Genomic DNA, 20,547 nt, shown 5'->3' on the forward strand with positions numbered 1-20,547 from the left:
TATGAGCCACCATGTGGTTGCTGGGATTTGAACTCTGGACCTTCAGAAGAGCAGTCGGGTGCTCTTACCCACTGAGCCATCTCACCAGCCCTTTTTTTTCTTTTTTAATGGCTCACTTGGTTTTAAGATTGCTTGCATGGATATGAGTGTGAAGTTATTTACTGAAGAAAGATGACTCCCTTTCTTCTAGTAGCCTTAACTACCAATCATAGCACCTCAGATAGAGATGGGGGCCTCATAGACCTCAAACTCATGACAACCTTGAACTCCCTCAGCCTCTGGAGGACTGGCCTGTAGGTGTGACCCTCTGTACTCAACTGCTTTGTTCGGTTGCTTTTTACATTTTAGTTTGTTTGTTTGTTTTTTAGAGTGGGTCTTTTAGCAAGCCCAGATTGACTTTAAATTTGCTATAGGTGAGGATGACCTGTAATTCCTGGTCTCTTCCCCTCCCCCCAATGTTGGCTTTCACAGGATTTGTCTGCCTCATCTAGCACAGCTCTTTTCTTTAATCTTCCCTTCACCCCCCCCCCCCAGGTTTAATTTCCTATCCTTCAAATTCCATATTTGAAAAAGTAGAAACTGGGCTTGGTAATACATGCCTTTAATCCCAGCAACATTTTAGAGGTAGAGGCCAGTCTAGTAGACTATGAGAGATCTTAATCTCAAAAACACTGAAAACAAGCCATCCATCTGGCTCCATGGGTAAAGTCATGTCCTGCCAGGCCTGATAACCTGAGCTTGTTTCCAAGAAACCACACAGCAGAAGGCAAGCAGGTTGTCCTCTCATCTCATGTGTGGTGTATGTACAAAAAACTATCTTTTTGGGGTTTTTTTTGTTTTTGTTTTTGTTTTTTTTCTTTTTTTCTTTCTTCTTTTTTTTCTTTTTTCTTTTTTTTTTTGTTTGTTTGTTTTTCAATACAGGGTTTCTCTGTATCGCACAAAAAACTATCTTAATTGGTTTCACTGTGAGGCCCTCTCTGGTTGGTCTTGAACTCACAGAACTCTACCTGCCTCAGCCTCCTGAGTGCTCGAACTAAAGCACTTTCACCACTCCGAGCCAGGAAAAACCTGTTACAAACACAAACAAACAAAAAAGTAAAAGTAACAATAATGTGCCTTTTGGAATTGTCAGCATTAGATGGTGTACATTGTAAGGTCCTCTGTCACTTTCTTGAGGATGGGTTAGATGGTTCAGCTGGTTAAAGGTATTTTCTGAGCAGGCTGGGAGACTGAGTTTGGTCCTTAGAACCTATGTCAAAGGTAAAAGGAGATGACTGCAGGATTGTCATCTAGCCTCTCTACATGTGTACTGTGGCACATAGGCTGACACTATACATTTAAAAATAGTCTCAGCCAGGTGGTGGTGGTGTACACCTCTAATCTTAGCACTCAGAAGGCAGAGGCAGGTAGATCTCCGAGTTCCAGCTCAGCCTGGTCTACAGAGTGAGTTCCAGGACAGCCAGGGCTACACAGAGAAACTGATGCAGAAACACACCCTCCCCTCCCCCACAAAATTCTTAACAGTCTTGAACATGACAAACAGTGCTGCAGCATCCACATCACTCCGTATGACAGTGGATGGTGGCCTCAGTTGCCTGTGGTAGTCCTGTAGGCCTTTGTGTACTGTTTTTATCTTGTAGAAAGGTCTTTAACAGGATTGAAGTAGCCTCAGAGCCCCTTAGGAACTAACGGAGCTTCCTCTGCTTCGCTGAACAGCAGGGAAGGATGAGTGGTGTGAGCTTTGTGAGCTTGTTTGCAAGGAGTCTTTAGGGAGACATTTTTATTTTTGGTGTTCTCTTTTGTGAATTTTCATATCTATAATGTATTTGCTTCCTTTTCTTTGGTGCTGGGATTAAAAGCATGCCCCACCACTGTCCAGCTTCTTCCTTTATTCTTTAGGGAAAAGTTAGAAATTAGATCTCCCACTTGATTGGTTGGTTGGCTTGCTTTAGGTTTTTTTGAAACAGGTTTTTTTTGTTTTTGTTTTTTTGTTTCTTTTCTTTTTTGAGACAGGGTTTCTCTGTGTAGCCCTGGCTGTCCTGGAACTCACTCTGTAGATCATGCTGGCCTCAAACTCAGAAATCCTCCTGCCTCTGCCTCCCAAGTGCTGGGATTAAAGGCGTGCACCACCACGCCCGGCATGAGATGGTTTTTCTGTGTAACTTTTACTATCCTGGAGATTGATTCTGTAGACCAGGATGGCCTCAAACTCAGAGATTCATGGCTAGGAACATGTCTTCTATTTTATTTCTCTTCAATAAAAAAGGAGAAAGACAGAGGTTATACTTGACATTTGAGCTCTTAGTATTTTTCCAAAACTTATACATATAGAGACCACTAGTATTCAAATCATTAAGTACAAAATAACCTGATAGTGATATCAAGGTTAGTGGGAAGACATCAATATAGAATATGTCATTACCGCCCCCCAAAAGTTGAGCCAGATTGGATCCCCTTAAACTGTAGTCAGATTGTTTCTATTGCCTTAGGAGGTCCTGGATCAGCTAGGTTAGCATCTTTACAGAATTCCATAGCCTCATGTTCAGCTACCCCTAGCTGTAGATTCTAAGAAACAGTTACATACTTACAGTAATGTGCTCTGTGTGGGGGTGCTTGAGATGGTAGTCTCTCAGAAGGAAAGAACTGACTGCCTTAAGATACCTTCTAACTCCATACATGTGCCATAAATGCACATAAATGCCATAAATGCACATGTACATTCATACCAACATAAATGAAAAAATTTAAAAGATATAAAGGGACTTGAACATGTACTTTTGCTATTCCTTGGGAAGGAGTCCTAGATCCATTCCCCAGGGGTACCTAGGGTGATTTTTTTTTTTTTTTTTTTTTTTAAATTTAACGCAGGACCAAGAGTTGCCTGGCATTGCTCAGCCATTTAGTATTGATCCTTGTGTAAAACTGCCAAAGCACACAGATTTGGTACATTTTTCTCCTTGGCTGAAATAAATTTAATTCCCTTTGTAGACTTTTAAGAAAATTCAAGGGGGGGCTGGTGAGATGGCTCAGTGGTTAAGAGCACCGACTGCTCTTCCAAAGGTGCTGAGTTCAAATCCCAGCAACCACATGGTGGCTCACAACCATCCATAACGAAGTCTGATGCNCTCTTCTGGAGTGTCTGAAGACAGTTACAGTGTACTTACATTAAATAAATAAATAAATAAATAAATATTTAAAAAAGAAAATTCAAGGGTTAGTAAGATAGCTTAGAGGGCAAAAGCACTTGCTAACCAAACCTGATGACTTGAGTTTGATCCCTGGAACCCATATGGTAGAAGCGAACTGTTACAAGTTGTCTCCGACCTCCACGTGGATACTGTGACTTGTGTATGCTTGTACTCACATAATGTAAGCACACTGACATAAATAAGAATAAGCAACTGGAAAGTCTTGGGATGCTAGGATGGGGGGGATTGCTGTGTGTTCCATGCCAGCCTGAACTACTACATCAGACCCTGTCTCAAGTTGTTTGATTAAAAGTTTAAAAGAGCTAGGCAGTGGTGCATGCCTGTAATCCTAGCACTTGGGAGGCAGAGGCAGGCGGATCTTGGTGCTCTACAGAGTGAGTTCCAGGACAGCCAGGGCTATACAGAGGAACTCTGTCTCAAAAAAACCAACCAAACAAAAAAAGGTTAAAAGAGGAAGGCAGAAGCTAGCACATCTCTGAGTTCCAGGCATACAGCCAATGAAGTCTTTCCAGGAGAGGTGACCAGATTTTGAAAATTGGTGATGGGCAAGACCTAGATTCTAAACTGATTTGTGACAGCTTTTAATGCTTTTTCTACTTAAAATTTTGTGTTTGTGTTCAAGTGCCCGTCAAGGCAAGAAACTGGCATTGGATCTTTTGGAGCTGGAGTTAACCGTCCTTGTGAGCTTCCTGATATAGGTGCTAGGATCCAAACTCCAGTTCTCATGATTGAACAGGGAGCACTCATGACAACTGAGCCATTGCTCCAGCCCCTTTTACTACACTCCGTGTGCATGTGTGCCTGCATGCATGGAGGCCTGATGAGTTGGAGTGTGTTCCGTGATCACTCTCCTCCATATATTGAGGCAGGGTCTCTTGCTAAACCCAGAATTAACTCCTTTTGATAGTTTGGTTACCCATGCAGTCCCCGACTCCAGGTCATGGGTGTTATGATTATGGACGAGCCACCCACCACCCACCTGGCATTGATGTGGTTTTGTTTTAGAGACACTGACTCAGCTTCTCATGCTCGCTGAACCATCTATCTACCCAGCCCTCTTCACTTTTCTTTCTCATCTTTCCTTTTTTTTCTCTTTCTTTTTCTTTCTTTTCTTGTCTTTGTTTGTTATTTGTGTATTATTTTGGTCAGTTTTTTGATACAGGGTTTTTGTGTATCCCTGGCTGTTCTGGAACTCACTCTGTACTCCAGGCTGACCTTGAACTGAGAGATCTGGCTGCCTCTGTCTCCCGAGTGCTGGGATTAAAGGCATATACCACCATGCCTGGCTCATTTTATCCTTTATATATGTGTGTGCATGTTTTTGTGTGTTTGTATGCATATTTGCATGCAGGTCCTCTATGTAAGAAGAGGGTTTTGCATTGCCCAGAGCTGGAGCAGTAAGGGCTCTTAACCCTTAACTGCTGAGCCATCTGTTCAGAACATAAGCCTCACTGTAATCTGCTTCCTGAGTGCTGGGATTAAAGGTATGCATCACCCACCATACCTGGCCAGAATTCCTTTTAAAAACTGGTATCTGTGTTTGAAGAGTGCTTTCTTTTCTTCCAGATGTTCCAAGTTACTGAGTGTCTCATAACCACCTATAACTCCAGCTCCGGGGGATTTGATCCTCTCTTCTGCCCCCAAGAGCACCTACATTCACACTCACACACACAAACTCTTTACAGTTTTTTTCAAAGACTGGTAATTTCTTGTTTCTCACTGACCAGCCCACTATGTTTATTACTCAGTGAGCTATCATGAAGGTTCTTCAATCTTAGATTTATGTGGGATTGTCCCAGGCCTCATTTAATACTCAAAGATTGATTCTAGGCCAGGTGTGGTGCATGCCTGTGAGCCTAGGTAGAAAAGAGATGGAACCTGAGGCTAGCTTGCTCTGTCCAGATTGCTCAGGTTCCTCCCGGCTTAAAACCTAGCCAGGAACTTTTTGAAGTGGTGTAGAATTGCAGTTTCATAGATGTGTTGATTGGAAATCTAGAAAAAAAAAATTTTTTTTCCTAAGGAAAATGGATTTAAGGACTAAGGGAAGGGAAATGCTGCCAGACAGCCCGACTGCTGCAGGCTGTGAGTGATCTGCTGTGTGTGTCCTTGGACACATCTCTTCTAAAACTTTTTTTTTTTTTTTTTTTTTTTATTTTTCTGGGTTTCTTTTTTTATTTTTTTGAGACAGGGTTTCTCTGTGTAGCCTTGGCTGTTCTTTCAGTGGTGGAGATGGTCTAGCATATCATAAAATCTATTTTTTTTTTTTTTTTTTTTTTTTTTAAACTTGGTAAACATTCTACAGCTCAATGAGACGCACATCAATTTTGTCATACACATTTAAAAGTTTGTTTTGGGGTGAGCCGTACTGCTCAGTGGTTGTTTCTGTTCTATTATTTTTAGACACTTTGAATAAGTAGTTAGTTCATACTGGCCTCAGACTCCAGCTTCTTGAGTGCTAAGATTATAGCACTGTGTCACTTTGTCTTGTCTAGACATTGAGGTCATGATTGTTAATTCTCAACTATGTGCTCAGGTGCTAGAGACCAGAATTCATCAACTACTCTGTGCCATTACTACCATTCAGTAGTTATTCATAGGTGTGATCTGTGGTCTGTCTCTTCTCAGGTAGAATGGAAGAATCTCACTTCAATTCTAACCCATACTTCTGGCCTTCTATCCCCACGGTCTCAGGGCAGGTGAGCGATTCTTGTTTGTTTCTCCCCAGTATTTATTTCGGCTCTGAGTAGTAAGTTTGTCGTGCTGTTTTCTACCACGTGGGAGCTAAAGCAGAGTAAAACACGTATTTCAGTGACTCCATTATTACTGAGAGTTGCATGGTGTGGGTCTGGCTCCTGTCCAGAATACAGATATCAACTCCTTGTTCCTTGATCTTCAAGGAAGACAATGAAAAGTCCTTAGGGAATAGACAGAATCAGGTTTCCTTTTCTTTTAGATTGAAAACACTATGTTCATCAACAAGATGAAGGATCAGCTGTTGCCAGAGAAGGGCTGTGGACTGGCACCACCTCACTATCCCACTTTGCTAACAGTCCCTGCCTCAGTGTCCCTGTCCTCTGGCATCAGCATGGACACAGAGTCCAAGTCAGAACAGCTGACCCCACACAGTCAGGCATCTGTCACCCAGAATATCACAGTGGTTCCTGTACCGTCTACAGGACTCATGACTGCGGGTAAGCACCCCTGCTACCCTCCAATCTGAGGTGTTGATCTCCCATGATCAGTACCCCAGTCTGGAGGGCTCTGAGGACATGGGGAGTGGGGTATGTGTTTAATCCCTCAATCAGATTTTTATTAAGTGCCTACTGTGTACCTAGCAATGTGCTAGGCATTGTGGGGGATACAAAGAAGTAGAAGATGCGGTCCCTGCCTTTGAGGAGGTGACATTCTTTCCTTCTCTGAATCAAGGAGTCTCCTGTTCTCAGAGGTGGAGAAGAGAAGGGAGTCAATCAAGGGGTAAATCTCACTGTTACCGGGGGGTACTGGGGACAGGGGTTAGGAAACCATTATTTTTGTACAGGGTTTGGGATTTCCTATAGACTATGGGCTGGAGGGTGGTGGTGAGGGGTTACTTAGACGATGGTCTGGGGAAATGAGATAGATGACTGTCAGAGATGAACAGCGTGACCCCATCTCCCTTTTCTCTCAACCCCAGGTCCTGGCTTGGTAATCACATCCCCGTCAGGCTCTCTTGTGACCACAGCCTCCGCAGCTCAGACTTTCCCTATTTCGGCTCCCATGATTGTCTCAGCTCTTCCCCCTGGCTCCCAAGCCCTACAGGTGGTCCCTGACCTCTCCAAGAAGGTAGCATCAACCCTGACTGAGGAAGGAGGCGGAGGTGGTGGTGGAGGTGGCACTGTGGCTCCTCCTAAGCCTCCTCGGGGCCGCAAGAAGAAGCGAATGCTGGAATCAGGGCTTCCTGAGATGAATGACCCTTACGTCCTTGCCCCTGGGGATGACGATGACCATCAGAAAGATGGCAAGACCTATAGGTAAGAATCAAAGCCAGGGGCAGGATGGGTTGAGGGTTGCTACTTGAAGTCTCCCCTATCTGTTTTGGGTCCTGCCCCGAGTCAGGCTCTGTGCTCTAAGCAGCTGTCTGCTTGAGAGCCATTTGCATGTCCAGGTGTCCTGTATTGTGATAAGAAGGTGGAGCCACTGGCACCTGTAGTTTCTTCCACCCCTTTTTAAAATAAAGGCTTGTCATAATTCAGGACTAATTTTTCAATGACAAGAGAGTTTCTCTCTTGTAGTAAGGCTTCAGACTGGGTTCCAGACAATGTCTGCAGCATTTTTTACTTTGTGTTTATTCTTTTCCAAGAGATCCTCTGGTAAGCACCTTACCTAATCTGTGTGCCACCCACCAGCTCCCGGGCTGTGTGGAGCACTGAGCCCCTCAGCCCCTGCATGGTTGGGGTGGGAGGAATAGGACACCTATAAAATAACTGGTCACTTTCTAATTCATGGAAGTCCTTTTGATCCTCCACTTTTCTCTTACGTTGTCCATTCTAAAATAGCACATGCATAATTGCATGTGGTACTATATACAAAGAAATTCCTTACCTTTTGAAAGTTGAAATAACCTCCTTGAGAGCTGTCAGGGTCCCTAGTGGGTTCTGGGCACTTGGTCCCAATGTATGAAATGGGTTAACTTTTACACAGCTTTAATATAGACAGGGGCAGATTTGCATGGCTGGGAGACTGGTTCTGTCCTTAGTGTACCGAGATGGGCAATGTTGTTCCCATTTTAGGAGCGAAGGGAACTGCGGCACAGGAAATGGACAGAGCCTTGGGCTCATGGATTCAGTTCCCGGCTCCACCACGAACTTGCTGTGTGACCCTGGGCAAGTCCTTTTTCCCCTCTCTGCGCCTCAGTTTCCTCATCTGTAAAATGGGGAGAATTCTTTGTATGTCTCCCATTTGTTGGGAGTATAGATGAGATAATCTTTAAAATGTTGGGAAGTTCAGAAAGATGAGAGCTAATCATTATTTTGCATTATTTATTTGAATTGTATAGTTTTTCTATGGAGACGGTCCACAACTACACTTTAAATACCTCTTTATACATGAAAAAGAGGGCGGTGTTGCTATGCAGAATATGTTGAGCACTGCAGAATTCCAGCTGTAATCAGAAGTTCATTGTAGCTTTATTATTACAGGTGTACCCCACTTTATACAATAAGTGTTCCTGGAAAATGTTTACATCATACCATATTATAAAGGTACCTGACAAGTTTGATTCATTTAAAGGCATTCTTTTATTATATCAGTAAATGAAAATCCCTTTAAATTTGGTTGTTAGATACCTGGATTTTTTATGTGTTTGCTTAAAGTGAGGAGGTCATGTGACATTAGATGCATCTGATAACGTGTTGAACGTGGAGGCAGCCCTTCTGGTTGACCAGGGTCTTCAATTGTGCCAAGTTATTTTTTTTTTCCTCCATACTAAAATTATTGTGGATTTCCCAGCTTTGTATAAATATATACATGGATATGTCTATAGAGAATTGTGAGCACACAGTTGGCAGGAAGCCTCCTGGGATCTTCTACTCTCAGTGTTTTTGGAATTCTTAAAAGCCCCCATACTTGGATGATTAAAGGGAAGGAACCCTGGAACCGAAATGACTATATCCTAGTTGAAAAACATTATTCAGAAACTTAAAATTCTAAAGTCCAAAGGGATCTTGTAACTTACAAAGAATCGTGGCTGCCTGTCTTATCTATCGTGCATTTGAACTAAAAAACAAAGAATCCTGGGTTTGGCGCATGTGTACATCAACTCCGCCCATCGCAGTTGTCAGTAGCACGCCTGGGTAATGGAGAATCAGGTACTGCTACTGTGGACAAGTCAACTGAACTCCAAGTCTTTGTTCCCATCTGTGAAGTAAACGGGAAGGTCAGTCAGACTATCCAGTGTGGGAAAGTATTTTGAGGGGAGATTAGAACATTTGAAATTGTTTTCAGCATCTAAAAAAAAAAAAAAACTGGGATCATAATTCAAAGTGATCATTGAATCCAAGGCCACTAAATTGCATATCATTCTTACTGTATCTGATATACATGGTGTCCACTGATGTAATGGACTGAGTGGTGCGGGGTGCTAGCTTTCCCTCCCTACCACCAGAGCTGTCCTGAATCAGATTCTTAATAGCCAGTACCTTACAGTAAAGAACTCATTTGGCTTCCTAGGTCATCCAGTGTTTTAAAATACAGGTTGAATATTCCCCGTTCAAAAGTGGTTAAGACTGGCTATTTTCTTTTTTTCTTTTTCTTTTCTTTTTTTAAAAAAGTGGCTATTTTCAAATTTTGGAATATTTGCACATATACAATGAAATACCTGTGGGGATAGGGCCCAAGTCTGAACATGAAGGTTATTTGTTAAGCTGGATGTGGAACCTTGCACACACCAGCAGTCTCCGGAAGCTGACACAGGGGGATCGAGTTCAGTGCCAGCCTGGTCTCTTCGCTTCTCAAAGCCAAAATAGAGTCGGCTGCTGTGCGGCTTCTGCGCGCCTGTTGGGTTTGCCAACCTGCCTCAGTCCTGGCTCAGGACTATTCCCTCTCCTCCTCCCCAACACCCTGTCCCCTCTCCCTCTCCAAGTAGTGGCTCAAGCCTAGGAGCACTCTCCCAACACTTTGGATCTCCTCTCTCTTTCTCTAAAGTTTCTCCAACCCACGTTAGTGCTGGGATGCCCTGGGGCTGCCTGCTTGCTGAACCTTCATGCCTAACTCAAAAAGGCACAGCGTTTTTCCTTTCCATCTGCAGGGTTACAGCCTGCCTTCCCTGTTTGCTCTTTAGATTTTAGTAAAACTATGTTCAGGCTTTAAGTAAGAGAAGGGAATTCATTTATTTCAAATATACCTTATTTAAATAGCCTAGAGGTAATCTTACGCAGTATTTTCAGTGAACCTGTGTTTGATTTCTGTCTGCCCCATAAGGCAGCATGTAGAATTTTCCACTTGGGAGGTGGTGTCAGTGCTTAGTTTTGGATATTGGAGCATTTCAGGTTTTAGATTTTTGGATTAAAGAGACACAGCCTGTGCATTAATGGTCATCAAAGGTCAGTGCCTTTACCTGGCAGATGGATGGTCAGCCTCTGCTTGAATACTTCAGTGCCAAGACTATGGTGCTAGGTTAGCATTGTGGCGGCATTATAGCAAACAGCTTGCCCCTCTGGCAAATCGCTTATTTTTTGAACTTTGGGTTCATTTTTATAGAATTAGAATACCTTCGAGATTATTTTGAGTAGAAACAAAAGGTGCTTAATTAAAAGCACCCACCTATCCTGTCCCTGGCAATAGCAGCAGCAGTTGTGTTAGTCATGACAACCATCTGACCATCATCATGTCATTGTACCCTAGGATCTTTGAGACTGTTGCCAGACTTTTGTTCTCTGTTTTGAGACAGGCTCTCAGGCAGCCCAGGCTGGCTTGAACTCCTGCTTGTCCTGGCCCCCACTTCTTGGGTACTGGGCCTATAGGCATGTGCCACTGTACCTAGCTTGCCAGTCTGTTTTCAGTTAAGTTTTTCATGTTCTTCTCTAATTAAAGCTTTCTTGAAGATTTCTTTCTGGTTTCTTAACACCAGGTCTCTCACTGTAGCACAAGCTGAAATACAAGCCCACCATAGTCCTCAGTCTATGATTAGTTTCTTTTTATAATTAACTTTCATTCTCAGGGTAGTAGGATTTAAATTTAAATGTATGTCGGAGCTGAGGATACAATTCAGTAGTAGAGCACTTTCCTGGTATGTGGCAAGGCCTAGGTTTGAGCCCCAGCAATGTAAAAACATTTCTTGTTAAACAATGAACATGTTCTACCTGGACTGAGAAATTAGTTATCAAAGGGACTTCACAACATTAATTTGGTGTCATACAAGTAGCATTGTGTCCAGTTTCTGACCTCAGTCTTTGTAAAATACTTGTATTATTATTGGCTCACCCATCATCAGTACTGAGGCTGCTAGCAATAATGCTGTTTTATTAATAAAAAATATTTAGCTTACCGTTGATGGTCATGGGTGCTTGCTGGCTCCCCTAGAAGCAAAAATTAATGTCATTTTAAAGATGAGACGATTAAGGTCTAGGTTATAGTGGGTAACCTATAACTGAATCCCGTTGGACTAGAGCTCAGGTATCTAGACTCCCATTGACTATTTACTTTGGACCACGCTGATCTCTCCTGTGGTGTTTGGATGTCTCAATCACTGATAAACTAACCGGGAGTCAAGAGTTTGCTTCAGAGTTACAAAGTGAGTAGAGAATGAAGGCTGGTTATCAAGTTAACTAGGATTTTAGTGAACGCATTGAATAGAGGCCACAGCAAATGATACTATTTTCTCAGAGGGAACTTGTTCTTTCTAGTCTTGATCTTAGCTATTTTAAAAAATTACGAAATGAAAAGAACACAGGAATCATCTCATACCCTTTGATGCCCAATTTACAAAGATGGCTTAATTTGGAGAGAGGCCTCCTTATTTCGTATTGTTGGGTAGTATGAAAGCAGGAAGGATCCACTGGTTCAGGTGACCAGTAAAAGTGGACTCAGGTGCTGTGGATGTCATCTAGGAGGTCCAGTATTGGCTTCGTGTGTTAACAAAAGGAAAGGTTTAGCATAGCACAACATTGCTTTTCAATCCTTTTTTCTTGTTAAGACTTAAGGATTATAATCTACTCCTAACAGTTACCTTGGCCTGTTTCAAAAGTGGTTCTCATTTGATTGGCTTGAGGCAAGGGCAGATGATCAATGGAACATCAGGTACACAGAGACTGAGAAGGGCTGGGAAAGCCCCTCCAAGTAATTCTGGTACTTTCCATCTCCATCTCTTTAGCAGTTGCTATGAAAAGGAAACAGGGGAAATCACTGAAGACAATTATCTGGAGATGGATGCTCTCATCTAGTCAGCTTTCCTTCATTATTGCATGGGAGACTTGAGTACTAAGGGAAAAATAGGCATGGAGAAGGAATAGGAATTAATTGTAAAAGTTTGGAAACTTAACTGGCCTAATAAAATCTTTATCAGAGGTTCTCAAACTGTGAGTCACTTCCCCTTTGGAGGTCAAACAACCCTTTCACAGGGGTCACCTGAGACCATCGGAAAACACAGATAGTTACATTATGATTCATTACGGTAGCAAAGTTAAGGTTATGAAGTAGCAATGAAATAATTTTGTGGTTGGGGGGTCACCACAACATGAGGGAGTGTATAAAGGATCACAGCATTAGGAAGGTTGATCTGTATTCACTCAGCTCATATTTTTTCTGCCTTACTGGAGTTGAATTCTTAATTTTGTATACTTAGGGTATCTAGTCATTTACCAAGCAGGGTATTTCTGAGTCCTGGGCACTGTGTCAACTTAGGCAATAAAGAGAAATAAGCTGGGCTTGGTGGAACATAGCTGTTATAATCCCAGCATTTGGGAGGTAAGAAACAAGAGGATCATTGAGTTCAAGGCCAGCTTGAGCTACATGAAACCCTTTCTTTAAATAGAAAAGAGAAAGTTTCTACGAGCCTCCCCGTGTAGTTGGACCAGGAGATGGGATCAGCTAGGTGGGCTTCTCTTGGCAGGGTTGAGAGGCTCAGCAGCACCCCCTGTGGGAAGGCTCTAATGTTGCGCTTGCTTGGCCAGGTGCCGGATGTGCTCACTGACCTTCTACTCAAAGTCGGAGATGCAGATCCACTCCAAGTCACACACCGAGACCAAGCCCCACAAGTGCCCACACTGCTCCAAGACCTTCGCCAACAGCTCCTACCTGGCCCAGCACATCCGTATCCACTCAGGGGCCAAGCCCTATAGTTGTAACTTTTGTGAGAAATCCTTCCGCCAGCTCTCGCATCTGCAGCAGCACACCCGGTAAGGCTGCTTTTACCCCTGCCTAGGTACAAAACCTCCAAGGCCATGTGACCTGTGCCAACCATTCTCCCCTTTGCCTTTTGAAATGTTACTTTTGTTACTGTCTGAAAATTAAACTCTGTATCCTAGCAGGGTATGTGGTGGGGGCCTTGAAAATTGTGATTTCCAGTCCCCAGTTCTAGAACGATTTTTGTGGTTTCTTTCTGTGTCTGTTTGGAAATCTTCTACAGAGCAGACCCTGCTTTTACTTTATGCTTCAGTTCAGAGCCATGGTGTGCATTCAACTCAGGTCCATGGGGAACAGGCGGTATTGGCCTATGTTCAAATTGCTATTTGGAAACAGGGTAACTGTGGTGAGTGTGTAACCTTAGGAAGAGGCCAAGGGTTGGCAAGACAGGGTTGTAAGGTTACCAAGAGCCATGGTTGCAGTCTTCATCATCTCACTGCCATTCTAGCACCGACTTGCAGTCAGCAGCAACCTAGACATGGGTGTCCTCTTCATTAGCCTCTGCAGCCGGAGCTTTATTGGGAGGAGGGAGGGGGTGCTCTCATCCGTCAAGCAACATCATTTCACCCAGCAGAGAGCTGAGCCCATGGTGTCGAACTGCTTCCTCCTCCCCCCTTCCCTCCTCTCCTCTCCGGCAGGATTCACTCCAAGATGCACACGGAGACCATCAAGCCCCACAAGTGCCCGCACTGCTCCAAGACCTTCGCCAACACCTCCTACCTGGCTCAGCACCTCCGTATCCACTCAGGGGCCAAGCCCTACAACTGTTCCTACTGCCAGAAGGCCTTCCGCCAGCTCTCCCACCTCCAGCAGCACACACGGTAAGGGAGAGGGGCGGGCTGTTGATCCCGCCCCGCTGGCATGCCCTCCCCACCCCCGCCCCGGAGACACACAACCACCCGCATGCGGGGGGGCGGGGGAGAGACCTGGCTGGAGGTGAGACCTGGCTGGAGGAGGCTATGACTGGCAACAGAGAGAAAAGAAGTGGATGCCAAGAGAGTCTTTCTGGAGCACACAGTGTATTGAAAAGACACAGTGATTGTGTGATACTTTACTGATTGATTAAAGACAGAGACAAACTTGGAACAAAGCTGACTGTTTCCTTCGTTTTCCTCCCTGAAAATACCAAGCACACTTCTTACCAGATTTCTTCTGGTGCCTCAGGGCACCAGTTATAAATGGAAGATATAATCAGATGTAAGTTGGCACCAGCCTGGATACACTCAACTACAACAAGCAAGATTCGACCGGATGCCAAGAGAAGAGCACAAAAGGAAACATGACCTGAACATTCACACAGAGAACTGGAAACAAATGAAAAAGCTCCTACTTCATAAGTAGGATGCTTGCATTTAATCTGTCAGTGTGGAGTTACTAGGGAGAACAGTCTGACAACTTGAAGAACTGGTGGTTTCCTTTGGTGATGTCTCAAGATAAAGTCCAGACTCCTAGCAACTGGCTGTCTCACCTTGCTTCTTGTGGATGTGATGTTCTCACCTGAGAGTGGTCAGACTTGGAGTTTGCTGTCTTCAAAATGACTGTGAAAAGGAGCAGGTGTCGGTGCTCCTCATGTCTTGGGCTCATTTTAGTAGACAGAGTGCCCTATGATGGTGAGGGAAGAGGTTCAATTGGTTCCAACCTCAGGATTTCCTGTCATTAAGGGCTTAGACTGGGATACACCTCGGAATTTCCATGAGTTTCCACTAAAGTCACTGTTTCTTTCAACAATCACTGTATTGTGTTCTTTGATCACAGAACTAACTCTGGATATGATGCTCAAGGTTGAGGGAACAGTTTCTGCCTATAGGGTAGGAAGCAAAGATGAAGTGTTTATTTTTCTTTTTCCTTATCATTGTGTTTTCCTGTTGTTTGTGAATGTTCCCTTGGATGGTTGCTATAGGAGCGATTTGTGTGTCAGATGGTGCCCTGCCCATGACCTGGATGCTGAGCCCTCAGTCCCCCTTCTCCCAGCAGAATGAGAATCTCTGAGCTGAGTGCTGTAGGCAGTGAGCAGAGATCGGGCAAGAGGAGCTGGCTAGAACTAGCACCCTGGCCATGTGCATCTGAGCGGCTTGCTGGGCGGCCTGAAGAACCTGAGCTCTTGTATGAAGCTAGTCTCTTAAGTGACCTTGCTCATGTCCATACCCTACCTCTTGTCGTCCTCTGTAGAATCCACACTGGAGACAGGCCGTACAAATGTGCACACCCGGGCTGTGAGAAGGCCTTCACACAGCTCTCTAATCTGCAGGTAAGCACCTGGGCCCACGTGAGACCCGGAGTCGGAGACTTGGGAGTGCCATTTAGCTATAACTGGGATTCTCAGAGTTTTTCAAGAGAAATAAATTCTCTTAAAAATTACTGAGGTGAAGCTGGGCCTGACAGGTGTTAGTCCCAGCTGCTTGGAAGGCTGAGGCAAAGGATCCAAAGTTTAAGGCTTGCCTATGCTACAAAATGAGTTCATGTCAGCCTGAGCATCATAATGATAACAGTGTCTCAAAATTCAAAAAAAAAAATGGTTGTAGAGTTAGCTCAGACAATAGAGTGCTTGCCACAAACATGAAGGCTTGAAATTGATCCCTCGGATCTTTGTTTTAAAAACAATGAGTAGCTTTAGTATGTACTTGTGCTGGGAAGGTGGGCATAGGCACCCCTGGAGCTCACTGGCCAGCCACACTAAACAGATTGGCTAGCCCTAGGCCACTGAGAGACAATGTGAGAAAACAAGGTGGGAGGCTTCTGGGAAATGACACCAGAGTTGGCCTCTGAGTTAATTCATGTGCGTCTGGGCTCAGTGCTGAAACGTACTTGCACGCAAGCCTTTGTCCATGCGCCGTGGCGGGTACGCACACCCACACAGTACATTTACGCATGTACACACACTAAATAAAAGGGGAGAAAGACTGTAGCTCACTGTACAAAATCAAAACAAACCAAAAAGCCAAACCCCTCAGTTGATGGGAATAGTGCCGTGTGCCTGGACGCCATAGTAAGCAAGAACAAACAAATAGCATCTGGGGAGAGCTAGCACTGAAGAGCATTTGCTGTTTGCAGAGGCCCTGGCTTTATGTCCCAGTAACCATGCCAGGTGGCTTAGCTAACCTCTAACTCTACTCCAGAGATCCAGTGCCACTCTGGCCTCCAAGGCACTGTTCAAAGACGCTTTTTTGAGTTTTGGGTTTTGAGTTTTTTTGTTTTGGGTTTTGAGTTTTGGGTTTTTTGTTTTGTTTTTAGAGATAGGTAGCACTGCTGTCCTACAACCTGCTGTGTAGACCAGGCTGGCCTCAAATTCAGAGATCTGCCTACACAAATATTAAAAAAAAAAAAAAGGTCAGGCAGTAGTGGCACAAGCCTTTAATCCCAGCACTTGGGAAGCAGATGCCAATTTCTGAGTTCGAGGCCAGTCTGGTCTACAGAGTGAGTTCCAGGACAGCCAGGGCTACACAGAGAAACCCTGTCTCGAAAAAAAAACCCAAAAAGCAAAAAACACACAACCTAGGCTACATGAAACCTCATTTCATAAAAACAAATCAAAGCCGGGCATGGTGGCGCACGCCTTTAAGCCCAGCACTTGGGAGGCAGAGGCAGGTGAATTTCTGAGTTCGAGGCCAGCCTGGTCTACAGAGTGAGTTCCAGGACAGCCAGGGCTACACAGAGAAACCCTATCTCGAAAAACCAAAAAAAACAAAACAAAAAAACAAATCAAAATTATATAAACCAATCCCATAGTAGCATTAATAGAACATTAATATTCCCAAATCTCACTAAAGGAACTTAATGGGAGAATGATATTTCATATTTTGCAAGGTTTTATTTTTCATAGCCTACTCTAAGCAAACACTCTACCACTGAGCTACACACCCAGCCCTTGTGATTTTGTTACTCTTAAAATGGTATGCTGCATAGCTCAGGCTGGCCTTGAACCTGCCATCCTAACTCCTCAGCCTTCTAAGTGCTGGGATTACAGGCATGTGCTGCTGTGCCCAGGATTTTTGCAAGGTCTGTGGCTTAGGTGAATATGAACCTACTCCTCTTGTGGGATACCATCCATCTATAATGTGAGAGCGCAAGAGTGCAGAGGCACATACCTGGCTCGTTGCATGTGTAGATGTGTTGAGGACAGGCATAGTTGAGTGACTGCTCCTGGAGCACCACCTGATTTGTGAGACAGTATTTTTTTACTGCATGTAGAGCTCACTATTTTGTGACTAGAGCAGTAAGCCTCAGGGAGCCTCCTGTTTGCACAATGCCTCACCTACTCTTACGTGGATGCTGAGGATCTGAGCAGTTCTTCCTGCACAGCAAGCACTCTCCCTACTCAGTCATCTCTTCAGCCCTTAGCTCATCGTGAAGAGTTGATTCTGTGAGCACCTGGAGAGGACCATGTAGTCTCCATACCTCACGGAGCCATTGGAAGCCATTGTAACTTTAAGGACCCAAGGTTATGCCATTTGAGATACATTTCCTCTCCTAGTCATTAGTCCTAAAGTTTTATTCAAAGCAGTCTCTACTGCCTTCCTGTAGAAAGGGACAGTAGGATGGCCTGTGCTCACCGTGAGGCTGTCTCTCTCTAAAGGCCAAGGAAGAGCCAGGACTTACTTTGGTTTCTCTCATTGTTTGCAGTCTCACAGACGGCAGCACAACAAAGATAAACCCTTCAAGTGCCACAACTGTCACCGAGCATATACAGACGCAGCCTCTCTAGAGGCTCACTTATCTACACACACAGTGAAACACGCCAAGGTTTATACCTGCACAATCTGTAGTCGGGCATATACATCAGTAAGTATTTTGTGTCATTGTCCCCCTCCCACCCCCTACCCCTCCCATATCTCTTAAGACAGCAGTTCACTGTGTCTTTGCTTGATGGAGTCTATGGGTGACTGGCTTGGCATCTGCTTTCCCCTACTCTCAGTTACTAGAGTCAGCATTCAGAGATAATTAGCGCCAGAAGCAGTGACTCTTCATTCTAGATTTCAGGTATTTTCTGAGATTCTAGAACAAAGTTATAATGGCTTCACTCAGAGGTCTTTGAGAGAAATAGGTTTCTGTCTGCCAGCTCAGTGTCTGCAGTGACTTCTAAAGGTTCTGTTCCCTTTTTGCCCCACTCCAGAACATCTCTTCATAGGCAGACACTACAGAGTAAGAGCCCAGGTTGTGACTTGCAGGTTGTCTTTTTCCCTTTCTTTTATTTTAACTTCTTTTCATACCCATCTCCCTCAGGAAACATACCTTATGAAACATATGCGCAAACACAACCCTCCTGATCTTCAACAACAAGTGCAAGCAGCAGCAGCGGCAGCAGCGGTGGCTCAGGCCCAGGCCCAGGCCCAGGCCCAGGCCCAGGCCCAGGCTCAGGCTCAGGCTCAGGCTCAAGCCCAGGCCCAGGCCCAGGCCCAAGCTTCACAGGCTTCGCAGCAGCAGCAGCAGCAGCCACCTCCACAACCACCACATTTCCAGTCCCCTGGGGCAGCTCCCCAGGGAGGGGGTGGTGGGGACAACAACCCGAACCCTCCACCCCAGTGTTCCTTTGACCTGACCCCCTATAAGCCGGCAGAGCATCATAAAGACATCTGCCTCACTGTCACCACCAGCACCATCCAGGTGGAGCACCTGGCCAGCTCTTAGAGATCCGTACTGCCATCCGTCGGAAAGGGGAGAAGTCCTGGTCCCTCCTTTGTCAACTCTTCTCGGTGGGAAAGTTCTCTTCTTCCTTGACGAGTCCTGTCTCCAGCTCCTTGGGTCTCAGGCATGGCTTTTCTTCACCAGATAACCATCCTTAATCTCAGCTGCTCCTGATTGGCCAAGGACTCCTGAGCTGATAGTGTTATCCAACAGCCCCTATCCAGGCAGAGCTTTTAAGACTGGGGCTTGGTGCTTGAGAGAAGGATCCGCTGTGAGCTCACATCTTGTCCAGTGTGGGGGCGCTTACCTTTCTCTCTCTTCACCCTCAAAGTTGGGGCTGATAGAAGACTAATGGCTGGCCCTCCCAGATAACAGAGAAGGAAGCTCTAAATGCCACCAGCCTTCCATTCTATGCTTACATGTAAAAGAACAGATTTTGCACGTGGCCTGCCCCCTGTGAGCCATTTTCTTCCCCTTCCATGGTCTCACTTCATATTGGGTGGTGACTATACCTTCTTATTTGTAAGGGGGCAATAGCTGATTCATGGTTGCCAAGGTGCCAGAGATTCCCCAGTGACCAAGGGTGGCTTAAGAGTGTGAGTTATTTTTCCTTAACAGCCTCCTTCCTTCTCTGCCAACCAAGGGCCTATATACTCAGTCTCACTATCCCAGTCCAAGGGGCTCTGGGAGCTGTGTTAGCTGTGTTCTCTGCAATACCATCTGGGCTTTTGCAGAGAAGAGAGAATTCAGGGCACACACAGGACTGGACTTAGCCTCCCTAGGTGCCACGGTCAGATGCCGGACATGGATTTATATATAAATATATATATATAAATATATATATATATACCTGCTCATCACGGCCATCTTTGTTGTAACCATTTCTGTGTTTATAAATGCATTATCTCTGAGAATTTTCATATTGATGTTTTATTTTTGTCTTATTTTTTTTCTCCACCTTGTCCTCTGGCCATGGCATTTTAATTTTCTTTTGCCTTTTAATTTTTTTAATCATGGGAGATTTCAGATGAAATTAAAATAATCAGGAATTATACAGTTGTTATAAAGCAATTTAAAAATGAAAAACATGTACAAACTAAGGGGTGTTTTTAGACCATTGTATAGAAATAAATTCATGTTTAAGGATGAGAGGCAGTGAGCTACTGTGTGAGCTAGCGTGGGAAAGGCTGGCTGGAGAGCTCCCCAGGCGAGCAGAAAGGACTCAGACTGGAGAGTGGGAGAACGGACGCTAGGCTCACAAGCTACCGTATGTGTTACTCCAAAGCCATTGCCAGTTTAGGAACAGTTGTATACGTGTCCTATCATGGGACTGCCTACATATGTGAGACAGGTTGCATTGAACAAAACGGCTATATTCCTTACCCTTTGCCCGAACCCCCCCCCCTTAAAAAAAAAAGCCAGGTCGTTGTGGTGCACAACTTTACTCAGGAGGCAGTGGTGGGTGGATCTCTTAAGAGGCCAGCCCTGTCTATGTAGCGAGTTTTAAGACAGCCAGGACTACACAGAGATCTTTTGTTTCTTGCAGGTGGGGTAGGGGCACAGACATGTATGGCCTCTTGAAAAGACCCCCCCCCCTTTATATCCAAATTCTACTGGGCACTGTGTACATATACATAGTGTCTCATTAGACTGCAGTGCCTAAGAGCAGAGGTTTCCAGTGATAGAAACTATAACCAGCTACTGGGTTTAAGATGGAAGAAAATGCCAAATGCAGTGAGCTTCCCATGATAATAATGGTTATCGTGTTCACCGAAAATGGAAGACCATTGTGCTGGACAGAGCATAACAAGAAACTTAAGACTTCTTACAGTCGCCG

At 44.6% G+C, this 20,547-nt stretch overlaps 1 protein-coding gene across 10 annotated transcripts in view; it reads left to right on the forward strand.

The window, feature by feature from the left end:
- The window catches only part of Znf384 (zinc finger protein 384), a 32,605-nt gene extending 12,746 nt beyond the window's left edge, over nucleotides 1-19,859 (forward strand). For 3 of the 10 annotated variants that reach the window (XM_029534945.1, XM_029534944.1, XM_029534943.1), the window contains exons 3-12: nucleotides 5,835-5,905; nucleotides 6,163-6,400; nucleotides 6,636-6,683; nucleotides 6,883-7,219; nucleotides 7,979-8,071; nucleotides 12,857-13,081; nucleotides 13,727-13,909; nucleotides 15,258-15,336; nucleotides 17,709-17,867; nucleotides 18,309-19,624. In XM_029534945.1, coding sequence (XP_029390805.1) covers nucleotides 5,840-5,905; nucleotides 6,163-6,400; nucleotides 6,636-6,683; nucleotides 6,883-7,219; nucleotides 7,979-8,071; nucleotides 12,857-13,081; nucleotides 13,727-13,909; nucleotides 15,258-15,336; nucleotides 17,709-17,867; nucleotides 18,309-18,713 — 1,833 coding nt within the window. In that variant the 5' untranslated portion in view covers nucleotides 5,835-5,839 and the 3' untranslated portion in view covers nucleotides 18,714-19,624. Of the gene's footprint in view, nucleotides 1-5,834; nucleotides 5,906-6,162; nucleotides 6,401-6,635; nucleotides 6,684-6,882; nucleotides 7,220-7,978; nucleotides 8,072-12,856; nucleotides 13,082-13,726; nucleotides 13,910-15,257; nucleotides 15,337-17,708; nucleotides 17,868-18,308 lie in introns of all 10 variants that reach the window. The other 7 variants (XM_021190766.2, XM_029534950.1, XM_021190765.2 and 4 more) reach the window with 6 other exon arrangements.
- The last annotated feature ends 688 nt before the right edge of the window (nucleotides 19,860-20,547 follow it).

This window comes from Mus pahari, chromosome 2, assembly GCF_900095145.1.
Source record: "Mus pahari chromosome 2, PAHARI_EIJ_v1.1, whole genome shotgun sequence".
NCBI classification, from domain to species: Eukaryota; Metazoa; Chordata; class Mammalia; order Rodentia; family Muridae; genus Mus; species Mus pahari.